At 39.5% G+C, this 24,176-nt stretch overlaps 1 protein-coding gene across 1 annotated transcript in view; it reads right to left on the reverse strand.

The window, feature by feature from the left end:
• LOC146705698 (transmembrane protein 132C-like) overlaps positions 1–24,176 on the reverse strand; it is a 196,710-nt gene that overhangs the window by 60,922 nt on the left and 111,612 nt on the right. The window contains exon 4 of the mRNA XM_085463479.1: positions 20,747–20,890. Within this exon, the coding sequence (XP_085319605.1) occupies positions 20,747–20,890 (144 nt within the window). The remainder of the gene's footprint in view (positions 1–20,746; positions 20,891–24,176) is intronic.

The following is a 24,176-nucleotide window of genomic DNA, read 5'->3' on the forward strand; positions in this document are numbered from 1 at the left end:
TGGTCCTGCACCCCCTCGTCAACAAGTTGGTTAAGTGAATAATACCCTCACGGGAAAATCGATATCTCTCTATGAGCACACTGTCGCGCTGAGCTAAAGGATCCTGTCTGTCCCGCAATATACGCTGAATTCTGAGGACTCTCCTTATCAATCTTGCACCTTCCGCAATGGGTTGCTCGCGTAAACGGACAGGATATGACTGCGACAGACTTCCCAAATCCACCTTCGCTTTTATAGCCGTGGTCTCTCATCTTGATTACACGAAGTAATTTACAATTACTACTCTGAAATATGAATTACATCTGTAATAATCACATACATGTAATAGAATGTTAATAGTACATTTCCCTTTTTTAGGGAATGACCTGTATGTATCTGTGTGAAATCAATAAAAGGATCAAGTGCTGCATTATCTTTAGTTACATTGATGTTATTTATTTATGGTGAAACAGTGGTGGAATATCGCTGTTGCTTTCGTATGAATGACGCGGACATACCTGCGTGGCCGCGATCTAATCCTGTTTACATAAAGTAAACCTGCTCCCCAGCAGGTTTACGCTTACGGCTCTGTTGCTATGACAGCAAGTCCCGGATGGGCTTCGGGGAACCGAACGATCCAGGATCACGCGAAATCGTCAACAATCTAATCCAGCTAACTTACTTAGCGCGGTACGAAGAACAGGCCCCAGGTCTGACACAAACATAAACAAACAGGCAGACGCCTCCCTGGATGAGTTCAACTGAATCGGTGTATCTGGCAGGGTTAATAAGAATGCTGACCCCCACAGTGACCCTTTTCTGATCTGGGCCCTTACTTCTTCTCCCCTGCCTCATTAATCTGCAGAGGTGGGACCAAGTCATTGTTTTGCAAGTCTCAAGTAAGTCTCAAGTCTTTATCCTCAAGTCTCAAGTAATGTCAGGCAAGTCAGAGTCGAGTCTCAAGTCACTGGTGTAAAAGTCCGAGTCAAGTCACAAGTCTGAAACTTTGAATTTCAAGTCCTTTCGAGTCATTCAAAAAAACGAAAAAAAGCATGTTGCAGTTATATGCTAAATGTAAATATTAGACCATGTAATTTTTAAATCTGTGTTTTTCTCAACACATGACAAAATAGTGAACTTAAAAAATATACACAAATTGTGAAATTGCACCTCTTTAAAATGCAGCTCAATTAAACCTAGCTCCAAGAATAATTTTCACCGACAGTTCTGAGATAAGCTGCATGTTATTCTTGGATGCGGTTGTAGGACCGGCTTTAAAATCGCATGACAAAAATATCATACACATTAAAAAAAAACTGCATCACCAACGTAGCCTGGACAACATTTGCTAGTTAGATGAAGTCAGCTATCTCATCGTAGCATATTTATATGCATATTTATAATTATACGGTTCTTGGAGTGAGTGCATACACTCATGAAGTTTAGTAACTTCCGGTCACTGCAACAAGCCCAGGTACAGTTTACCGACGGATGGGTGCAGGACCTTGAAACGCACCGTGTAGAACGAAAGACCATCGTACGTATCATAAGTTTACCAGTCTCACAAATCGTCATCATAAATACACATTCGTTAACCGTTTATTAATAGGACCTTTGAGCTCAACGATAATTAATTAGTAGTGGAAATAATTTCTGGTAGCATCACAGAAATGTAGCAGTGACAATAATATTGTATGCTGTAATCGTACTGGGCAATTAGTGATACAAAAAACCTGTTTTATCCTGTGAATAAAAGTATATGTTTTTGTCAATGTACCATAATAACAGAAGCGAAACGCAATATTGTGTCAGGACAATTCACTATTTATGCACAATAAACAAAGGAGCATAGCGCGACCATTTCTGTTCAGCGCCAGACTTGCTTGTAACCTATATCACCAATTATGTTATGAAAATGACGTATTAACTACTAAAAAACACTGACCTTTGTGTAAATGCTTGGAGCAGACTAACCTGTGAGCTGGAGTGTTCTGGGACGTTATATTTGGTCTTTGAATGGCTGCAATCCAGGCCACCCGTCGCGTCTTTGTTACTTCGGAAACATGGCTCGAACAATTTCTCTTCAACGACGTAATCCGATAACAACCGATCTCTTTACCCGTCGGCTTCCCGTGGCTGTCATGCGACCGGCTATTGCAGTTAATAATACAACAGCTTCTTGCCATTTTTGTGTTTCTTTTTATCGCTGTATAACTGATTTCAATTGAAAGTCTGTGTGCGCTAGTACCTCTTGCCACGAGTTCCCAGAATCCTTTGCGGTTCTACCCCTGAATGACGTCACATTTTCAATCTCTATATAATATGCATGTTAAATTTTATATTTGGGGTAAAATATCAAGTCTTTTCAAGTAAACCGGTTCAAGTCCAATTCAAGTCCCAGGTCATTGGTGTAAAAGTCCAAGTCAAGTCACAAGTCTTAGAACATTTTTTCAAGTCAAGTCTAAAGTCATAAAATTAATGACTCGAGTCTGACTCGAGTCCAAGTCATGTGACTCGAGTCCACACCTCTGTTAATCTGTCAAGTAAACAGAATCCTTGCCTCTGGATAAGAGAAGCATTTGATGGGAGAACGAGATATAAAGGCTTTTTTTCCTCCCCCCATCCTGTACATTCTGCTTTTTTAAAGGTCGCAGTTCACTGGAAACTACTTTTCAAGCTTGTCTAAATTTTTCTCACTCTTTCATCACATCCCACTGAATTTTAAATGACATTCTGGGAATTCTGGTGATACATGACAATGTGAGTACTGTTATGATAAGTGGAAAAGGATGAGGTCTGCTAACTTCACTCCATACGCTATGTTTAAGTTGGAGTAGGGCTGTGTGCTGGAAATCCCTTGACATCTTCCTGCACCACCTCAAAGAGAACTCTAAAGCATTAACAGGGGCCAAGGTTTCAGAGGATGATTTATTAGAAGATGAAGTGGATCAGAGGGTCTAAGCCTAGGGTCCCAATGCCAATAGGCCTGCCTTATCAAACACCACCAGGTTCCATTGCCAATCTCCAGCTTGTCTGTGGGCAACACCCCACCAGCCCTGGCTTTGGTTGCTGATAAGTCAGATTGAGGAACTACAAAGCTTTGTTAGGAGGAGAGAAGAGGAGACCTCAGAATGAGGTGTATTCTTCATTCCTAAATAAATATGCTCTTAAACTATCAGGAAGAGGTTATGTTATGAAGATCTTTACACAAACTTTCTATTAACTTGAATTTTAACACTCCAGAAAGAGTTTAAGGAGCATGCCTGATCTGATTTGGGGTTTTTGATAAAACCTGCAGTGTAGGGCTCATGATTGGTAGTGAAAGCAATAACGTTAACATGTGGGCTTATGAGATATACAATATACAGTGAAATTTTCCACAGTTGTTTGGACAATAATCATTTATTTAGGCAGATCCCGCTCCAAATATTTTACAAACACCAACCTGTTAAAGAGCCTTAAGGTGATATCTGTGTTGCTCATAGTCACTTCTCTTCTCACAGGGCTCTCCAATGACGAAAAGCTCTACTGAGAGTAATCCGTGTCCTTGCCAACAACAGTTTTCTTTCTGAGACTATAATCCTTCTTCTGAAAACTGAGTTTATCTGGAGCCTTAGAAACTTTGCTTGAATGCATCCAGGTTTTTCTATAGGCGTTGCTTTATCCTGCTCTGTCTCTATTATTGCTTCCACTTTCAGCACACACAAACCACAGCTTGCTGAAACCACTGCTGATTTTGGGGCAGAAGTCTGAAGTTTCAGTCTTATCCGGGACCAAACTTTCACTTGTTTAATTTTTACTTGCTGTTTGGTTACGTTTTGGCACAAAAATGAGAAAAACAGCACTGCTTCGGTGGACAACTTGATGAAAGCTGACGAAACTATGGGTGTGCAGGTAAGGTGTGGTAGGGCAATATGGCCAAAAATATTTATCATGATATATATTTGAAAATTTGCAATAGAGATATAACTGACTATATAATAGATGCGAGACAAAAAACTCCACAACTTCATTAGTGCAAAAAAAACCCCATCAATTTATTTTCACTTAAACAAGCAGCTGTTTTTATGTGCATTAACACTATATAAAAATTTATCAGTGCAAATGCAAATTCCTTGCAGAGAATTTAACCAAAAGGCATTTTCAGTGGAAATGGGGTGACATAACCTGAGCATAACCAGGTATAATATCCACTGAAGTTAAAAAGAGGTGCTTTGCAAGATGAAACTGCAGTGTGCCAAAGAAATAAATCAAATACGTATTTTTCTAACAGAACTATAAGGCGCAATAAGGTCAGATAAGTCTAACTTTTTGGCAGCATGGTGGCACGGTGGTTAGCACTGTTGCCGCACAGCAAGAAGGTCCTGAGTTCAATTCCAACACCAGGCCGGGGTCTTTCTGTGTGGAGTTTGCATGTTCTCCCCGTGTTTGCGTGGGTTCTCTCCGGGTACTCCGGCTTCCTCCCACCGTCCAAAGACATGCAGCTTGTGGGGATAGGTTAACTGGATAATCCAAATTGTCACTAGGTGTGAATGTGCGAATGAATGTGAGTGCAAATGGTTGTTTGTCCCTGTGTGTTAGCCTTGCGACAGACTGGCGACCTGTCCAGGGTGTACCCTGCCTCTCGCCCTATGACAGCTGGGATAGGCTCCAGCGCCCCCCGCGACCCTGGAAAGGATAAGCGGAAGCGAATGGATGGATGGAAGTCTAACTTTACTCAATTCAATTCATTCTTCTTGCTTCCTCCACTTCTGTGCCATTGATTCAATAATGACGGTATAATATGGCTCAATCCTAGCTATGGGTTTCTTAACTTCAGAAACACAAGTACAGTTCATGGGAACAGTTTGCAGAAATAAGCTATGGAGTCATTTTCTGTCGGAGAAAAAGGCTTGATTAATTTGCACTGTGCGCAACTTGTTTAGCAAGGGCTTGAATGTAGCAGACATAAAAGTAAAAGTCACGCACTCCAGTGTTAACTTGACAAGACTGAAATTGATGCAAGCGCCAAACAAGTGATAAAGGAGCACAGTAGAGACAGATAACAGAAGAAGTTATCCTCCTTCCTCTTCTCCTGCAGATTCTCTCCATCTGTGTTTTTTGGTGCATAGTCAAGGCCACATTCAAAGCCTCTGAAGGCTCAATCACAGATGATTTACTTCACACAGGCAGATACAGTAGTTCACTGATGTTGTGTAGTTCAAGGGTACGAGAAAATCCACAGCAAACATCTAAATTCATGTCTTAAGTGGTTAATGGAAAAGGTTAGATGGAGGAGAAGGCAGAGTGCTTCTACGAGGATGGGGCATAAATCATTCCCCTGAGATTTAATTAATTATATTTCATTAGTGGCATTTGTCATGTTGATTTCCATTAATGATGGCAGATTGGAGAGAATAAATAGGACTTGTGTTTTTATTTTTATCCCATTAGATTCAGGAGGGAGTCTTAATGATTAAAGTATGAGAAAGCCCAGCAACACATAGGACTCATCTGCCACTCATGTAAATTAAATTCTAAGCAGTCAATATTACAGATACAGCTAACAATCTCACAGACAGTCTGGCTTGGGCCACTGCAGGGATCTTCTTAATGTAAGAGAGGTAGTGAGAAGAACCTGTTTTTATCAATGCATTAGTGACCCTATGGGCAAATGCAGGTACAAAACGATATCCGAATGATTGCTTAAAAGGATCGTGGCACGTATTCATATATTTTTCACACTAAATTGTAAGCTACCTGTACCTGCGATAAGCCCGCTAAAGAAAACAGCAGTTCACAAACATGCAAATTAGACCACCTGGGAGGGTAATTGCTTCGTCTCCCCTATCCATCAACTATAACATTGCACTTTGAAGACCCTTCGCATATCCAAGGACATGGAAGAAAACACATGCACAAACACACACCTACACACACAAATGCATCTTATCTCCTCCTTACACTGGATTTTTCATCTGTCTCGCACTACACAAGCTCCTTAAATCTTTCCGCTGGGCCTTTTACAGTAGAGGATACCGTTTTAACCACTGTTAACTGGGCACATTACAAAAATAGGGAAAACTGCTACACTCCTCCAAGGCTCTTTGTAATGGTATCCAATCCTTAAATTTCCCACCTAATCAAAAACACACAAATAAGTGTCTACGTGGCTTACGATAGACCCTTTGCAAGAAGGTCATTAAGATCCACGCGACTTGCTGATGTATTGAGAGTTCCTTCATTGTAATCAGATTGCACTGAAGGGACCTTTGATTTAACTCCAGTTGTAAATGCAGTCCCACCGCTCCCGCTTGGTCTGACCATTGATTGTATTTGTTCATTCGCCATGTGAGCTAAGCTCAGTGCAATCAGAAAGAACAGCTCGAGGCCCTCTGACCTCTTCTCGTGAAAGCAGGAGAACTGAATATTGAACTCCTTTCTCGCTCAATCTTCACTCATCATTGTTCTGTCAATTACACCAGCTACTAACAACTCTCTGGCATGGAGTGGAGCTGGCTTACAGACACACACACTCTCTTACCCAAACAATGCAAATGTACATAGGCAGAGGTCCAGTCAAATGTCACTGGTGAATAAACACACTGTTCTTTATGCAAACTCTTGCTCTTGTATATGTATATATTCCCAAACTGAAACTCTGCAGCCTTATTTTGCATACACAAATTCTAAAATGGCACATAAGGAATATTATCATTATATCCATTGTGGGATGACAATATTGCTCAAAATAAAAAAATGGCATCATATGCCAATGACAAATGTCTACTATTTTCTAATGACAGGATTTACATAAGAGAAGTCACACAATAAGTGGCTCGCATTTCATATCAGGCGCAGAGAAAGTGAGCGAATCTGTCATCGGGGTGGAGAGAAGAAGTGATGAGCAGGGGAAGGCGCAATCATCTCCTTCCTGACAAGGCTTTAGGCTATTATTACCGTATCATGAGAACAATCATTCAAATTGTGTTAAAATGTACATGTGGTTTCAGGGTCACTTAGGCTTGCGTAACAATATTATATATACAGCACAGATTTCATATAAGGGGATCAGAGTGGGCTGCTCAAAACCCTGGCCCCAAGTAACCTACGTGTGATTGAAGACTTCATGCAATACAAGGATCATTTAACCTTCCGTGTATTTTTTCGATCCTTGTCGTCTATGATTATCTTCTTATCTATTTAAATTAGATTGATAGATGAGAGGCCTTTATTGAGATTTTATAGCATAGTTTCCTCTCCATTGAGATAGATGTCTGTCTATTGAGATAGGATAGATAAACTATTATCTATCTTAGGCATTAGAGTCATCTTAGACAGATGGATGTCTAAATATTTATCTGTTCATATTTCTTTCAACATGGTTTTGCTGCTGGGAGTGTCCTTTATAGAATATGATATGTTTGAATCATATGTTAGAATGTGATTGTTTTTATATAAGAGAAAATAGCCATCAGGGGATTTCATCCAATAATTTTTCAAATATTACAATCCATAAGCAAACGCTACCATCAAAGGAGCCATAACACTGCTGAGGCACAAAGAACATTTACACAGTCAAATTCATCATTACCACATCAACAACATAACATGATGAGATCCTGTCATTATATGTTTCAGTGGAAAGTCGATATACAATTACTGTCCCTAAGGTCCACAACTATCCATAGATCTCAGCGTAATAATACACCATATGTGATTCACAGGACTCAAGTGATGTCTTGAAGAGCGATAAAGGAATGCCTAGCAGAGGCAATCTCAAACCTTTATGGACTTTTTAATACGGGAATTGTGATTTTCTCCTTCCTGGGAACCGAGTATGCTAATCATTTCAGTCTAAAACAAGTCTGCCATTCGCCTCAATGATGCTTGCTTCCTCTGTTTCACATAAAGACCCTTAGAGGCGCATGTCACATTCCCCAGCAGATGGCTGGGGCAAACATAGAATGACAAGCCTCGATTTCAGCAATGCTTAAAACATGATTTCATCAACTGTCGGAAAACAATTTGAATCTTTAACCTATTTTCACACCGGAGTTTGCACACTGAGCGGAGTCATCAAAGGCTCAGCAGTACACTGAGACTCTTTGTGCAACTTCCCTGTAATCCTACCCCTAAAATAAGTTCCATTAAATGGCTGAAACAAGTGCAAACATGATGAAACGCACGCACACACTGTAAAGCACACATTGTTGGCTCGAATTTAATTCCATTTATCCCGGTGTCTCGTTGCATTCTCACTCGAGACGTGTTGTTTGTAGATAGCGGCCCTACGAACTTTGGTTTGCAGGCTTGCATCATTGTGTAGGTGTTGTAAGGCTGTCTTGTCAATCTTTTAGGTTAAACCTTACTCCTCCACACTTACAGCAGGGGTTCTCTCTAGCAACAATAGACAAATTGAATGTAGTGACATGTGTCATGATCCCATAGACTTTGAAGGTGAAAAATGCTGGAGAGTTCTGTTTCTTCTGTGATGTTTGTTTGGGTAAGTGTTTCAGATAGTGCCCATGCTGAGTTGTACACATACAGTACAAGCGGGACTCTGTAAATATTTACATTAAGACAGCACCATGTAGTTTTGCATATATCAAAGCACATAACCTCATTTAGAGATGTACTGGTTTACATAAAGAGAGCTTCTACTTTTACATCTGTCAAGCCTGAATAAACACCTGAGCCCCTTTTTATGCAAAGGTCACATCATATGTTATACCTGGAGATTATTTATATTACAACACATAGGTTACAAATCTGAATTTAAGCATGATAATTTAAAGCAGTACATGAGGAGATAAAAGGGGAAGGATCCAAAACAAACTGGTCTGCCAGTATTAAAAGACTGCATCTTAACTGTTACTAAACCATGAACAATGAACAAATGTCACGCATGAGGAGACGTTCAGTTTAAATAGATTACACTGGTTTTGCAGTGTAGGTGCAGTAATCACATAACTACCAATGAACAAGGCCATTGTAAATTACTTTTAATGTAACTCTTTATCAATTAATTTACTTTCCTAGGAATGCATAGCATGTGGCTTGTGTGCGCTTTACTGGTCAATAAACAAAAAAGCAGCGTCAGTTTTTTTCATTCAAAATGTTTTTGTGAGAACATATTGATCTGCACAACAAACAGGTTATTTGCTCTGTGTGTGTATTGTTTGTTGAGTTTATGACTTGCTAACAGGTGTTGGTGAAAACCCAGTGCTGTTGGTATTTACAGAGAAAGTGCAGTGACAAGATTGCATGTAAAAGGTGGGACTGATTCTGTTGCATAAAAAGAGACATTTTGCGCCATGCAAAATATACAGAATATTTTAAAAACGCACGTAAAATGATTTATTATCATTTGCAACTCGCAATTTATTGCTAAGTGCACCAATATTTAATGCGCCAAAAAAGCATGTCTTAGTTCATTTCGATATTTTAGACTTAGACTTAGATCCTCCCATGACTTATGTGGCATATCGGGCTCGATCTTGTGCCCGGGCTTCAGCTTCTTCCAATGATATATTCGATGTCTAGGTCTTGATGGAATGACCTCCGCCAGGTGTTGCGGGGACGTCCTCGTGGTCTTTTAACACCCAGGGGTTGCCAGCGCATCGCTGTTTTTGGAATCTGTGCGTCATCCATGCTGAAGATATGGCCGGCCAGTGGGAGTCTTCGGCATGCGACGACTTTGTGAAGTTTGACCGTGCCACTCCTTTGCAGGACCTCCTCGTTGGTGATGTGGTCGGTGTAGCGAATCTTCAGAATCTGGCGAAGACATCGCTGCTGAAAGACGTCGAGCTTGGTGTTGATGCAGGTCGACACCTTTCAAGTCTCGCTGGTATAAATGGCGGTTGGGATCACGAATGAATTAAGCAAGCGGAGTTTGATCATTTCAATATCTACCACTAAAAATGTCTGGAGAGGGACCCTGGACATTTAAGCCCAGGACCTTCTTGCTAACCTCCTCCACCACATATCTGAGAGTGGAAATAATGCCTTGAAATACATGTATAGCCACAGGGTTAGATTTAAATTTGTCTCTGATTGTGCTGCAGTGTTCAGCTATGAGAGATTTTCAAGATCTCCTTGTCTAACCAGTCCACATGGACATTTAAGCACGCCTATGACACTGACAGTAGAACATGAAATTACCCTTTTAATGTTGTATTTTTCCCATAAGAGGGTGGGTGAATTGACACGCGAGACCACAAGGGTAATTTTCAGAGGGAACAGAGCTGAACATAATGAAGGAAATGTGAGGGCGATAGAGAGGGAAGACAGCATCTTAAGTAGGTTAGAAGGCCTTTTAGAAAAGCAGAAGAAGGCTGAGAAAAACACTTCTTATTTGCTAGATACATATCAGGAATGTGAGATTATTTTGAGTGGGTTTTAGCAAGGCAACTAGATTGATATTGAATTATACAGGTCTTAAAAATTATTTCTCTCTCTCTCTCTCTCCCTCTCCCTCTCTCTCTCTGGATACAAGAGTAATCACTGGAACTGCGTAACTACTTAATTCTATTAAAATAGGACACACAATATTTCTTAAGCGAAGTGGGATGATAAAATTCACTGTGAATAATAAAGTTTCTGTGAGCTCACACTATAAAGAATAGCCTTAGTTTTTTCTTTAATTAGCTGTAAATCTATGAAATTAATGTTGAAACAGTGAACCGAACATGTTTTCCTAGTTCATAAGATTATGGAATTCCTGTAACGAAGCATCTGATCCTGTATAAAATAAGTAAAATGCCTTCAGCAATTTAACACGTACTGGGTAAAAAATGAATTCCCATCAATAATAACAGAAAATAGAAGTAATTACACAAAACTGTGTACTGTAGCATTGGAGTCCAATTTAAAAAGAATATGGCAGCTAGCAGGCACCGTTCAAAGGGGTGCCTGCCTGAATATATAGGGATTCAACATCCATTGAAAAGTGCTGTGTGGTTTCAACTTCCTGTGCTAACTTCATGACTCTGATGAAGTGTTCAATAGTACAGTTTTTACCTGTGGTTATAGAAATTAATACAACAAAAAACTGAAACTAGTCAGGAACTCCATTTGTGTGCATGTTCAGATTAATAACCTCATTCAAATAAGGTTTTAACCCTGCTGTGAAAGCACTGACTTGTGAAGTTGGTCTGTAGTCCAACTTTCTGTAGAAGTCAGCATTAGTGAGATGTTTTCATCTCCCAATCATATGACATCCTATCGAATATGACCTTCATTTATCAGCACTCTGAATAACCTGTGTCATCTTTTTTCCTTTGAAGGAAGATAAAATTTGAGATTTTTCTTTTAATAAGAACCAATTTTCAGTCACCAGACCAGTGAGTTTGTCTGCTACACCTCAAATGACAGCTATCAAAATAATGTGTACTTTATTTGGAAAGGATCATAGGCTATGTTGCAGGTATTCCATAGTACTAGAACCACCAAGGGGGTCATTTTGACCCCTTTTCATTTTAGAATTGAGTAACTCTTACAATAACATCCAATAATCTCATGTTTCATGACTTTTCCTGAAATGAGTTTATCACGCAGTGAATTTGGGGGTGTGTGGGATAAAGAGAGAAAAAAAAAAAGAAAGCTGAGCACCATCAAGGATGTCAGTTTGACTTCCATAGAAATCAATGTAAAATGCCGCAGTCAACATTCTTATTGTTGACATGCTTTTTCATATGAAGGCTGATATGACAGGAGCCAGAGGTAGCTAGATACGATTGATAGAGAAATAGGCAGTAGACTAAAACATGAATAATTAAAAGGTAGGACTGAACGGGTCATAAGTCAGAGCAGAGCAGAGAGCCTGGCAGGTTGCTGGCTGTGCAGAACAGTGTGAAAAGTACTAATCTGAGGAAATAAAAACTAAAATCCCAACTAGAGCAACCGAATCGGACAGATTTCAGGCCTGAGGAGCAGAGCTGAGGAGCTGAAGGGCTGCAGACTGAGGCGGAGCAGTGTGGACGGTGGATAAGAGAGGATGACTTGGCTGCAGGCCTAGTGAAGAGGAGGCAGAGGTGGACAAGTTGATAAAACGTCACTGTTTTAATTTTACAATCATAGTTTTTGATATGTTATGTATATTGTTCTGTGGCACTGTTTGTCCGTTAGTGAATTCTAAAACATATTTTGTCTTTATGATCTGAAATGAAATAATCTCAAATATTTGTAAAACTAACGAAACCTCCATAATCTTAAATACTTATTTTCCCTGAAAAAATCCTTTTGCATTCAATTAGATAAATCTGAGGTTTGAATGAGGACTTCTTCACCCAAACCAAGCATCTGGAAAATCACGTCAGACAAAAAGAACATACACAGGCTTGAATAAAAACGTGCATCATTACTTTTTTCCCTACCTGTCACAAACTGAATGCCTTGCTGCTACCCACTGAAAAGGAACTGAACTTAGAATTATTTGTTTGTCATTTCAATATTCAGCGGTTTCAAAAGCTTCAGAAAATGTAATAAAAAAATTAAAAAAAGCTGGCACATTCTTGATACAGATCCAGCACTTAAGCAGTGTTTTTTTCTGCACCCTCATGCGGTGCACAAAAGACCTCCTGACCTATGTAACATGTTGGCTGGCACATCTTCCCACTCCATCGCACTCACATTCACTCATTCTGTTGTGGTCATTGCCAATGATGCCATTTCACATATAAAACTAATTCATCCACCCCCTAAATGGGAAAGAAATACAGCATAAAAAAGGTCATTTTGTGTTCTACTGTGAAAACCTTGTAGAATACTTAAATCTCCATGTGGATTGGATCACCATCTTTACAAACCTGCATAGCTGAACACTTCAGCGCTACTGAAAACACAACATAGTAGGGAAAAACAATATTTCACCTCAGATAGAGTTAATCAAAAATCCATTAAGAGGGGAATAGTCTTACTTAGGTTGATTCACTTTCTGCATTTAATTTTTGCCTGACACTAGAAAAACAGACAAAACAGACCAATAAGAGCAGGTATCATACTCAGTCTTTATTATTCTGAAATTGTTCTGCAATGTAAAATTATGATGACTTTAAATATCATCTATAGCACATAATGAAATGCACTATTAATATCATCATAAGATTCCAAAGAGAATCAAGAAAAATCTTTGTGCGCAACAAACAAAGCTGAAAATTAATACCAGATGTCCGTGATCGTTGGGCCCCCAGGAGGCACTGCGTTAAAAACAGCTATGATTCTGTCATGGAAATCACTGATGAAGAAATGCCCCCATTTTCTTTATACAATACAAAAACCGTGTGTGTGTGTACTGTATATATACTTCACCAACACAATTGATTTGATAAAAGTCTGTGCAATGCATTCATTTGAAGCTGTTTTTCTTTGCCGTACCAAGTAGTGGTTACATGCTGCTGCTCTTGACTCACTCTGTGAAATAAATTGACGTTCATTTATGCTCTCAGACAAAAACAAAACTAAGAAACAGATGATGAGAGTACATTTCTGTTGATATAAATGGGTGGGGATGTCACCCGTACAAGCTTAAAAATAAAACAGTAAGCAAGAAATAGAGATTTTAACTTAGAGACATCTAAGTAAGACCAATTCATCTGTCCAGATAATCTGATTCAGTTGTTTTGTTTATACCCCCTAAACCACACAGTACAACATTCCTCTGCTTTAATAGCAGAATGTGTCAACAATCTAAAACAGAATTGCCCTAATGCCTGTACCATTCTTCTGAGAAACGTGAATAAATGCAACTTTAAGAATTGTTTAAGGAGACATTCAAGGCTGGTAACCTCCAGAAATCTGAAGACCATGAAAACAGGTAAGTCAAGTATGAGGCACAAGTCATTCACAACTAAATACACTTTTTTTTAATCTCCAGGTTTAAAACCATAGAAAACCCAGAAAGATGCTGAGGTGCTGGAGTCTAAAAACAGTGGGCTTAAGATAGAGTGGAAGTCTCAGAGGGTCAGACTGCCAATGTCTTTCAACACTTCGATGAATGTAATCCCGTTTGCTCCAACAACATCAGTGCCTCTATTCTAAAGACAAACAGTTTTGGATTTACCCTGCTGTGCCAGCCCATTTTCCCTAATTTTCTCTCTCCACAAACACACACATCCATCCACACAGCCTGGGAAACGTCAAGCAGCCTAGTTCTACACCCCAAGGAGTGCAATGAGGTTTAACCCGTGGCCCTAAACTAAAGACTTAATAAGTAACTAATTAGCTCTCATATGCTCTCTGATGCCACACAGGATAAACCAAAGATGTGAGAGCCGAACACTGAAGATGTAATTTCCACCCTTGTGCACCTTGTGTCAATATATCCACTATTACTTAAACAGCGTATAGTTGTGTATCCCTCAAACAGGGATCAGTCTTTTTTGTGTGTGTCATGGCCTATTGCCATTTACAATCAGTGCCTGATGTATAGCAGTTAAGTCCAATTAATTCTTTGGTTCTTATATTTGGAAAGCAACTTCAAGTTTTCTGGAAAGCAGAAAAATTGACCTCTGATCTTGACCTTGAGTTGAAGGTCACAGAGATTTGAACTCGTCTGAGATTTTTAGTAGATGTACCTGTGGTATCAATTTCCTACATTGCTTCATTCTTGAGTTGTTCACAAAGTTGGGTATCGACGCCACCCGCTAGCCTGCCAGCCCCACCAGTCCAACCAGCAGAGTGACAACATCAGACTTTTACACTGAGGGGTAAAACCATACTAAAGGAATCCACCTTGTAAAATCCTCTCATACCAGAAGATCATGAATAAGGTTTTTATCTGAAGCTTGTTCAGTTTGTTCTTTGACAGCGTGCATCCATCTTTGAGAAGCAATATTGTAATCTTTGATGTTGATTATGTCGAGGACGTTGTCATTGTCCTCGCTCTAACCTAGACACTGAGTGACATTTAATTTCTCTCTGTTTGTTATTTAACGCTGTTCATCCAAATTTGGCACTACACTTCCAGATAGAATGGCTATTGAGAAAAACAGCACGCATAAATTTAGCCAAAAAAATAGCTATTATCCAACTTATCAGTAAAAACACACAAATAAAGAACTGGCAGATGACACAGCATTTATCTTTTAGTGATTAGATCAGGTAATATATTTTATGGTCACTGATTGAACACTCAATTCACTCTATTCATAGTTAAATCTTGCCAACAGTGTTTAGTTGTTCACAAATTATGTCATATCAATTAGTGCAGATATGATATTAAGTTTTAGTCTTAATATACAGTACCTAAGTTATTTTGTACACTTGTTAAAACAGCAAAAGAAAGCATTGTATATGCTGGATGTACTTTAAAGAAAAATGTATAACTGTATAGGAAACTGTTGCTGACTGAGCTTAAGTTAGGTACAGTTAACTCAGAGACACCCTGATGTTGCCTGGGACATGATCTAGCTGACCTTTTTCTTTAAGACAGGAATCTAGGTTTGATGAGTTGACACATGGGGGTGTCCATGCGTCAAGAGGAGGGGTCCAGAATTAACATGAAACTATGTTTTCTATGATTTTTGCAGTGATTTGTGGGATTAACAGTTCATTTACAGGTATTACACCTATACAAGTGGTGCATCCATGTTCAGATGAGGCTTTGATGGTCCATAAGTGAAGTTCACTGAACTAAAGAATGTGGTTTGATGATGGTTGACGTGCTTTCCAAATAGAAGGTTTTTCCTCCTAGCAAGGAAATACAGGTGCAGCAGTCAGAGTATTGCTGAAAGGAATCTCCTGAGAAATTTTCAGAGGCCCAGTGAGAAACAAGAACCATTCCAGGCATAGCAGACAGCCCAGGCAGTGGTTGAGGTCGAAGGTTGAGCTGTTTGGGGCCCATCATGAGATCAGATTTCGGAGCCACAGCAAGGACCACGAAGCTGCGTTGGAATGAGACCTGTGCTAAGGGGGCTTTCCAGAGGCCAACAGAGGAGATTGTGGACAACAGACGGGCACCTGAAGGATTAGGGGAGCGTGCCAAGCTCCATCGACAGCGCAGGAGTCCAAGGATGGCATCATGATTCTGGGTGTTATTTTTGACTCTGAGCTTGGTTTTATCCCACATGTTAAACATGTAACCAAAATTGGATTTTATCATCTAAAAAATATAGCCAGAGTCCGCCCTATTCTCTCTCGGGCCAACACGGAGATGCTGATGCATACTTTTATTACCAGTCGCATTGATTACTGTAATGCCCTGCTCTCTGGTCTTCCTAAGAAGAATATTTCAACTTTACAACTTTTGCAAAACTCGGCAGCTCGTGTGCTGACGAAGACCAGAGGGCGGGCCCACATTACACCGGTTTTAGAATCGCTGCATTGGCTCCCCGTGTGTTTCAGGATCGATTTTAAAGTTCTTTTATTGGTTTTTAAATGTCTTAATGGTCTTGGGCCTTCTTATCTCTCAGATCTGCTTTTACCATACGAACCCTCGCGGACCCTGAGGTCCTCTGGTACTGGCCTTTTGATTGTCCCTAAAGTCAGGACACATACTCACGGAGAGGCAGCTTTTCAGTGGTATGGTCCTCGTCTGTGGAACAGCCTGCCGGAGGAGCTCAGGGCCGCAGAGAACGTACATGTTTTTAAGAACAGGCTCAAGACCCACCTTTTTAATTTAGCTTTTACTTAGCGTTTATTTATTTTATGCTTATTTATTCTATCCTGTTATTCTATTATTAATTTAGACTTTACCTAATATTTATTGATTTTATTCTTATTCATTTTTTAATCTTCTTACTCTATTTATATTTATATTTATATTGTATCCTGTTCTATGTGTGTATTCACATCATTTATGTTAATGAGAGTGTGGGGAGTGAGTTGGAGGGTGGGGTGGGCTGTTTTTAACTATGTAAAGCACTTTGTGCTACATTGTTTTTTGTATGAAAAGTGCTTTATAAATAAAGATTGATTGATTGATTGATTGATGATTCTGTGAAAAGCACAGGAACCAGAAGCTATGGTGTTGCACCATGACCACTTCTACAAGACTGCTGAGGTGACTCAACAGGTGGGATCATAACAGCAGTAAAGATAACTGGATCCAACACTCTTTCCACAGAAGGGTTTTTCTGCAGAGGATGGAGAGTGGAGGAGTCATAAGTATCCCCCACAGGACGAAGGCCTGAAGTGAGGTGATGGGGGTTGGTAGAGGCCATAAAACAGGAGTGCTGACGAGGCCTGCAGCTTTGGAGATAGCTGAAAGCCTCATCGACAAACAAAATCAACTAGTATGTTTGAATGCCTATGCTACATACATTTGGACTCTGGTCCTATGGACAGTGATGGAAAAAACTGGAAGAGACATTTATGACGCCCTGCAGAACAATGTATGAACGTGTGATTAAAATGTGATTTTTTTAGTCTGAAGTCTAAATTTTGTCATGGTGAGTTAAAATGTACTGGACCTGAGAACTCATGATACTACCCTACTTATTTAAGGTAGACACATTAACAGTTACTGCTTATTTCTGTAATCTCTATTTATCACGATTATCTGTGCCTTCTCGAAATAGCTTCCAAGTCCACCTTTGACTTTAATAGATCATGGCGCTGCAGAGATTTCTCTCTTCCCCTTTTGTGGCTATGTTGTCAGTTTTCATTACCTAAGAGGGAAAAATGCTTTCATCTAAATTCCCTAAAATCTATGTTTGCTATTATAACTTTTGTAAGGTTTTATATTACATTAAATCTTCTTGTTTCCGCTGGTCTCTTTAGGGGTCTGCCTACATCTCACCCTATCACATGCATCCTCTTCTGTCACACCTGCCCTCTGCATGTCCTCCTTCACTACATCCATGAGTCTGCTCTGTGGTCTTTCCTCCTACCTGGAAGCTACATAACAACATCCTTTGTCTAGCATATCCACTATTTCACCTCCGCATGTTTTCAGACCATCTCAGCTTTGCCTCTCTAACTTTGCCTCCAAACTGCTCAACCTGATTTGTCCCTCTGATATACTCATTTCTAATCCTGTCCATCTTGGTCACTCCCAGTGAAAATCTTTATCTGCCACTTCCAGCTCAGCCTCATGTCTTCTTTTTAGTGCCACTGCCTCCAAACTATACATCATAGTAGGTCTTACAGCCATCTTGTAAACATTTCCTTTCACTGCCATCCTTCTGTCACAAATCTCCCCTGACACTCGTCTCCACCCACTCCACCCTGCCTGCACTCTCTTCTTCACCTCGCTTGGACTCACCTCCCCTGTGCACTGACATTGGTATTACATTGGCTTTGGCACAAAATAAATATTGTGGCAAGATCTGCACTTTCCAACTTTAATCAACTGGTGGATTAAAGTTGCTCCTTTAGGCACCAAATGTTTAAAACTTTTACTGACAGTAGTATGCAATGACACAGATTATAACAGCAGGAAAGAATAAAGCTAAATGTGTACAAGAAAAGACAGGGAACACTGCTGGAGGCAATGTGGTGTTGCTTCGTGGCCTCCAATGAAAGTGGGCAGATGAAGTGACAAAACCACACAAACTCTCTACTGAGGTCGAACTGCCCCGCCATCATCCTCGGGGTATACATCTTTGAAGCTCTCCTACTGATTCTGTTTTAATGCTCAGCAAAGTAGGTTGATGGACATCTGACCAATATCTTTTAGTCAATGCAGTCAAATAAAATGTCTCCCTGACTATGAACATACTACTGATGAGTACGAAAAAAGTATGTCAAAAGCAAGTACGAGAGTTAAAGGATTATACACGTATTTAAGTGAAAATTATTCTAGATTGTTTTTTCTTTTGTTATAGAGTCTCAGCCCACCAGCTGGGACTCTGACCAGTGAAGTTTATTTGAAAAACCTCTGGGAGACAGTGGACAATAGGATCCCCCTGCTCAGGAGACGAAGCATACTGTGATTTGTGTATTTTATGTTATTTACATACCTTTATTTTTTATGTATTCCACATATTTTTATCTTTTCAATAAAATAGAAAAAAAACAAAAAACATGACAGCTGCCGTCTACCAGTTTACAACCCTGAAAGAGATTCTTAATTACAGTTATGGTCATTTCATGCACAGGTGTAGTAAATAACAGAACACTAAATAAGTTACAGATTTTCCACATTACTCAATTTGATGAATAACCCACAAAACTTGAAAGCCCAGGTTCGTGGTCATTTCAATACTTCAAGGCAGTCTTTTGCTGAGTGGTGAATTGCAAGGTATAGTACGCAGTCAACATGTATGACCTTGATATGAGCGGTCCTGTATAATTCACTGTATCTTCCCCTCAGCAGGGCTGTGAAAGAGAAACATGTAAATGATAGATGACTTGTCTTTCATCACTGCCGTCACCTTGACACCCAGGAGGAAATAACAATCCAGCCAGTGGGGTGTGTCACTTCCTGTGTGGAGCTACTTTGTCTTTTCCTAAAGCCATTTAGCTGCAGAAGTGAATGTCAAGTACTGTAGACTGCCACGCACAGAGACACGCACACAGTTATCACTCACTGATTGAAAACAGCCACCTCTGAGCAACAATCACCTACATGCAGTGCTTTAAATCCTTTTGACACATAATGACTTTAACTAAGTTTGTTCTTGTAAATACTTTTAAGTAATTGCATTGTATAGTTGTAAATTAGAGGTTTGCTAGATTTCAGCATATAAAGTATATAATATTTATATACATTTTACCTGATAACCACTTAAGTGTAGCATAATTACTAGTTACCAGCACATGAAGGTTTCACAATCTCAAAATGTTTTTAACACGTCCAATAATACTTACACATCTGTGTCAGTTTATCTTATTGTCTTGGAAATCAGATTTTTATACTAACAGCTCTTTGATATTTCTTGAATCCTCTTTATATGTAACACTAGTTGTCTCTGCTTGTAATTAGAGTATCACACCATGCTATAGACATTTTTGGATAGAAGCTGCAAAGGATCAAGTATCAGTACCAAACTGCAACAACGTGAAATCTCGAGAGGTGTCTGCAGTAAAACAAAGTCTAAATAACTTGCTTAATGTAATGTATGTATACTTGACATTCAATTAATTTTATAAGACTTGAAAGTTTGCGATAGTACAAGATGTTAACTGGAAAACCATATTTGTTGTTCACCGTTTTCAGCTGTGCATTTGGTTTCCCATAGCAGGACTGTTCATGTTTGACTGATACTTAATGCATCATGCATTATGTAACAGTGGATTTCAATAAGCTGTGCGTACACAGAAGGCGTAGTGTGCCGAGATGCTCAGTGTGACTATGTATGTGTGTTTAAGTCCAATACTAAATTTAGGGTCGGCTGAGGTTTTTCGAAGTGCTCAGTACCTGAACCCCTCTAAAAGAAATTGTACCTATGCAAAACATGCTGAAAATAAACTTAAGTGTAACATTTGCTTTTGTTGCATTTGCAGGCAAAGTATATGTATTTTGATGAATGACTTTAATGTGCAATTACAATGCTACATGTTCAGATATCCTTTTAAGTATCTAATGGTATGTAGACAGAAAGAAAAATATCAGATATTACCAAAATTATCCTTTAAGTCCAAGCATACCTTAGACTTTATGTTCCTCAAACAATTCATTTTATTGACTACACTTGGGACTAGCTGAGAACCTGCATGAATGGCAGTGCTAAAAAAAAGATTGATGTTTAATAATGTTCTCCTTCATACTCTTTTTTTTGCAATCGCTCTTTCAGCACCTGAGAAACCAAGCGGGGTGCTGCTGTTTGGTTGTTCAGCAGGGATGTAAGGTTATTATTTCAGTCACACACTCATTAATTCAGTAGAAGGAGGGAGTCAGACGGACCTTTGACTGAAGCTGTTCTCCTTCCTGTGGCAGTGCAGGGTGACAACTCTGTGACCTTCACTTCTGACATCCTGACTCACCGTCCACATAACTGGGTTACTGGCTCTAGCTCCCAAGAATGCCACTCCATCTTTCAGCTTGACCCTGAAACACAGAAATATACTGGTCAAAAGTCCATCCATCCATGAGCATGACAAGGAATGGATGGAGCCTATCCCAGAATGGTGGTGGTGTGTGTGTGTGTGTGTGTGTGTGTGTGTGTGTGTGTGTGTGGAAGAAAATGTGGCAACTCCCACTAACAGTCAATTAGGAAGAAGGAAAACGGAAAAAAATGAGAAGAATCAGCAGCTGAAACATTAGAGACTGTAAAGGTTAAGCACAACACTTAAGAACCGTCGAATGCTGCTGGATGGTCTATGCTTGAAAAAGTTTACAAGTCAGATTTATTCTATTAGCAGTCGTAACACCAGGATGACAGATGGCATGCTAGCTGAACTAAGGAGTCAGGGTTAGTGAGTTTAAATTAAATTCTGCAAAAGTTAAACAGAATTAGCAAACACACTGTAGTATCTTGTATGGCAAGTCTTGTTTTGCAAACAAAAATAAGGGCAACAACTTGGCACCAAGCACCATTTCAGACAAATTGTGTCCATTTTTTTCCCTCTCCAGTATCTACCGCTTTCATGCCACTTCTACCTGCGTCCCACCCTTTTCCCCCCTGCAATCGCTTCCATTACTCATGGTCACAGTCTGTGGGAGGATACTGAGATAGTGAGAAACCATGACCTCCCCTTCTTCCAGTATGTCAGCAGCTGCTTTCTGCATTTTCGTCTGTCACATGAAGTTACTTCCAGTTCTTTTACAACATGCCAACCCGCTCTTTTTCAAACCTTTGGCACAAATGTAGCCGTATGTATCAAGTAGAAAAGGAAGCAGAAGAGGAAGATAGATGGCACGTGAAAGCTGCTCTAAAGTAAAACACCGGAAAACAAAAAGAAAAAAAAGTGAAAGTGAAAAGGAACATTTTCATTCACTAAAATTTCAGCGCTGGGTAATTTTCCCCCTACATCAAAATAATTGAAGACTGTCCTCATTCTGCATCTTTGAAAGACTTGTAAAGGAAGAAAAAAACATGAACGTTAACGGGGGGAGATGACATGACATTCTGTGAAGCAGTGCTTAGAAGAGAACAGTCATTACATCTTCCATGTTCAACCAGTCTCCTTTGATCTTATCATGGTCGCTGCTGCGGTAATAACTGGCCTTGTGTTGGTCGCTGCCTCTGACGAGCAAAGATAAAGGCCGCTGGTGTGGAAGGCGCAGGCAATAACTAGGAGGAGACAGCTGATTGCTGTCTGCCCCCCTGTATCCAAGTTGTCACCTTAGCCACAGCACAGTAATTACCACAAACTTGCAAGCAGATGTAGCACTGACAGAGAACTACAAAAGGACCAATAATCAACTAATTTCATGCAGCATTCTGTATGCTGCATTGATCACATCTCAAACTCCAATTTCACAGAATAAATGCACTGCATTTTCCTTATTTTCCACATCAGTTTCTAGCTGGTGCAAAATGAACTTGAACAACAAGTTGATTTGTCTGTTTATGCTGATACCTGCATTTACAGGGGGCGGTTGGCCAAACTTAACTTTTACAATATGCTCTGCATTTCAGAGTAAATGATCAGTTAATCAATACGTTGTAGTTGATGAATTACACTCCACTACAGTGTCGATGTGCTCTGTGTTCTTTCTTTCTTACTATAATATTCTATTTTTCCTGAAATTCATCCACTCTTTGACGTAAAAAACAAAGCATCTCCTATAGGGTCGGAGCAGGGGGCTGAATTAAGAAATGGCATGTTGTAAATGAGATTGGTTTGGCTAATGTGATTTCTGGGGGAGGGAGGACAAACGGGGGGGAGGCAATAAAGGAAAGCAATTTGAAGGGAGCTCTCCTTTCACATGCATCAGCACATGAAGCTGCCTCATTAATTCCATGAAACCGTGCATCAGTGGGATGAGTATTTACAGATGAGATGAGGTTGTCAGAAAAGACAGGTTTCAACTCCACCCAACTGAGGCTCAGAAATGACACACCAGAATGGCCATAGTCCAAATAACATGTCAGCACACCTTCCACTCTTACATCCATCTTGCATACTGAAAGAAATACCTATGTGCATTAATATTAATGCACTTTACACAGCAGGAAATTGAACAGGATACAAAAACACATTGCAAACATCCTGTAAGATCAGGTGTTGTACGTTACGTATTTCAATCTGGTAATTGCCCTGGATGATTAGGTAAGGAATTGCCAGCTATTGTGGATAACTATTGTGGCTTTGGGGCTTGGGGAAGTATGCCCGTTTCAAATATTATTGGAATTCATCTAATATTTCACTCAAAAACAGAAATCTAATAGTGGTGCTGCAGAAAGTCATTAAGAATTCTCCTTTGAGCTCAACTGCACCAAATGTCATGACAATCTAGCCTACAGTTGTTGAGACTTTTCACTCTGCTGGACCAAACTGGGTGGCAGACAATCAAACCAACACACTGAATAAAATATACATGCATGCATTTATGTTTTCAGATGCCAGCAGTTCCAGCTTAGCGGCCCCACCAGTAAAGGCTGAATCACCTTCATACACTATTAGGGCCACTTTCTACTAGAGATGGCACGATACCACTTTTTTATGTCCGATACCGATACCGATATCATAAATTTGGATATCTGCCGATACCGATATGAATCTGATATAGTGTTTTTTAACCAACAAAACTGTTTTTTAAATATCTTGCTGCATTTTGTTTAAGTTCATACTCAAGTTTAAAACAACAACTACACTAAAGCTATTCTGTTATACCTGTATACAAAAAAAATATTTCATAGTTCAGCAATACTGATCAATCTAATAAACTTAAACCTACACCATCCTCCCTATTCTGGTATTTTAAAGAGTACTTAGTGTAAATATTAAGCAATCTAACTAATAGGGTTCCAACTCCCAGCAACAACAAAAATAAATAAATAAAAAATAGGGAACCACCCCTCACGCTCCACCTCATGATGCTTAATCGACGTAATCAACCTTAATTTGATGCAGTGCGAAAAAAAATGCACAGAAATCAATTATTTTTCAAGAAATATTAAATAGATTCAACATCTTTCTTCAACAAAATTGCAGACTGCACAGATGGTACCTTCACAAAGGAAAAAGTACTATAGCTTACTAGGGTATATATATTAGACTTAATAGTCACTATATACAGTAATTGACTTCTATTCATTTTACATCAAATTAAAACTTTGGGTGTCAGATAATTATTTATTAAAAGCTAAATATTTTAAATGAGAATAAGAAAGAAAAGTATGTCTTTGTGCCCCTTTTCCCTGTTCATGCCCTATCGGCCCCCCTGG

The sequence above is a fragment of the Copadichromis virginalis genome, linkage group LG7 (assembly GCF_057382275.1).
Source record: "Copadichromis virginalis isolate Kocher_CV1m ecotype Utaka linkage group LG7, C_Virginalis_male_GT1.1, whole genome shotgun sequence".
Classification (NCBI taxonomy): Eukaryota; Metazoa; Chordata; class Actinopteri; order Cichliformes; family Cichlidae; genus Copadichromis; species Copadichromis virginalis.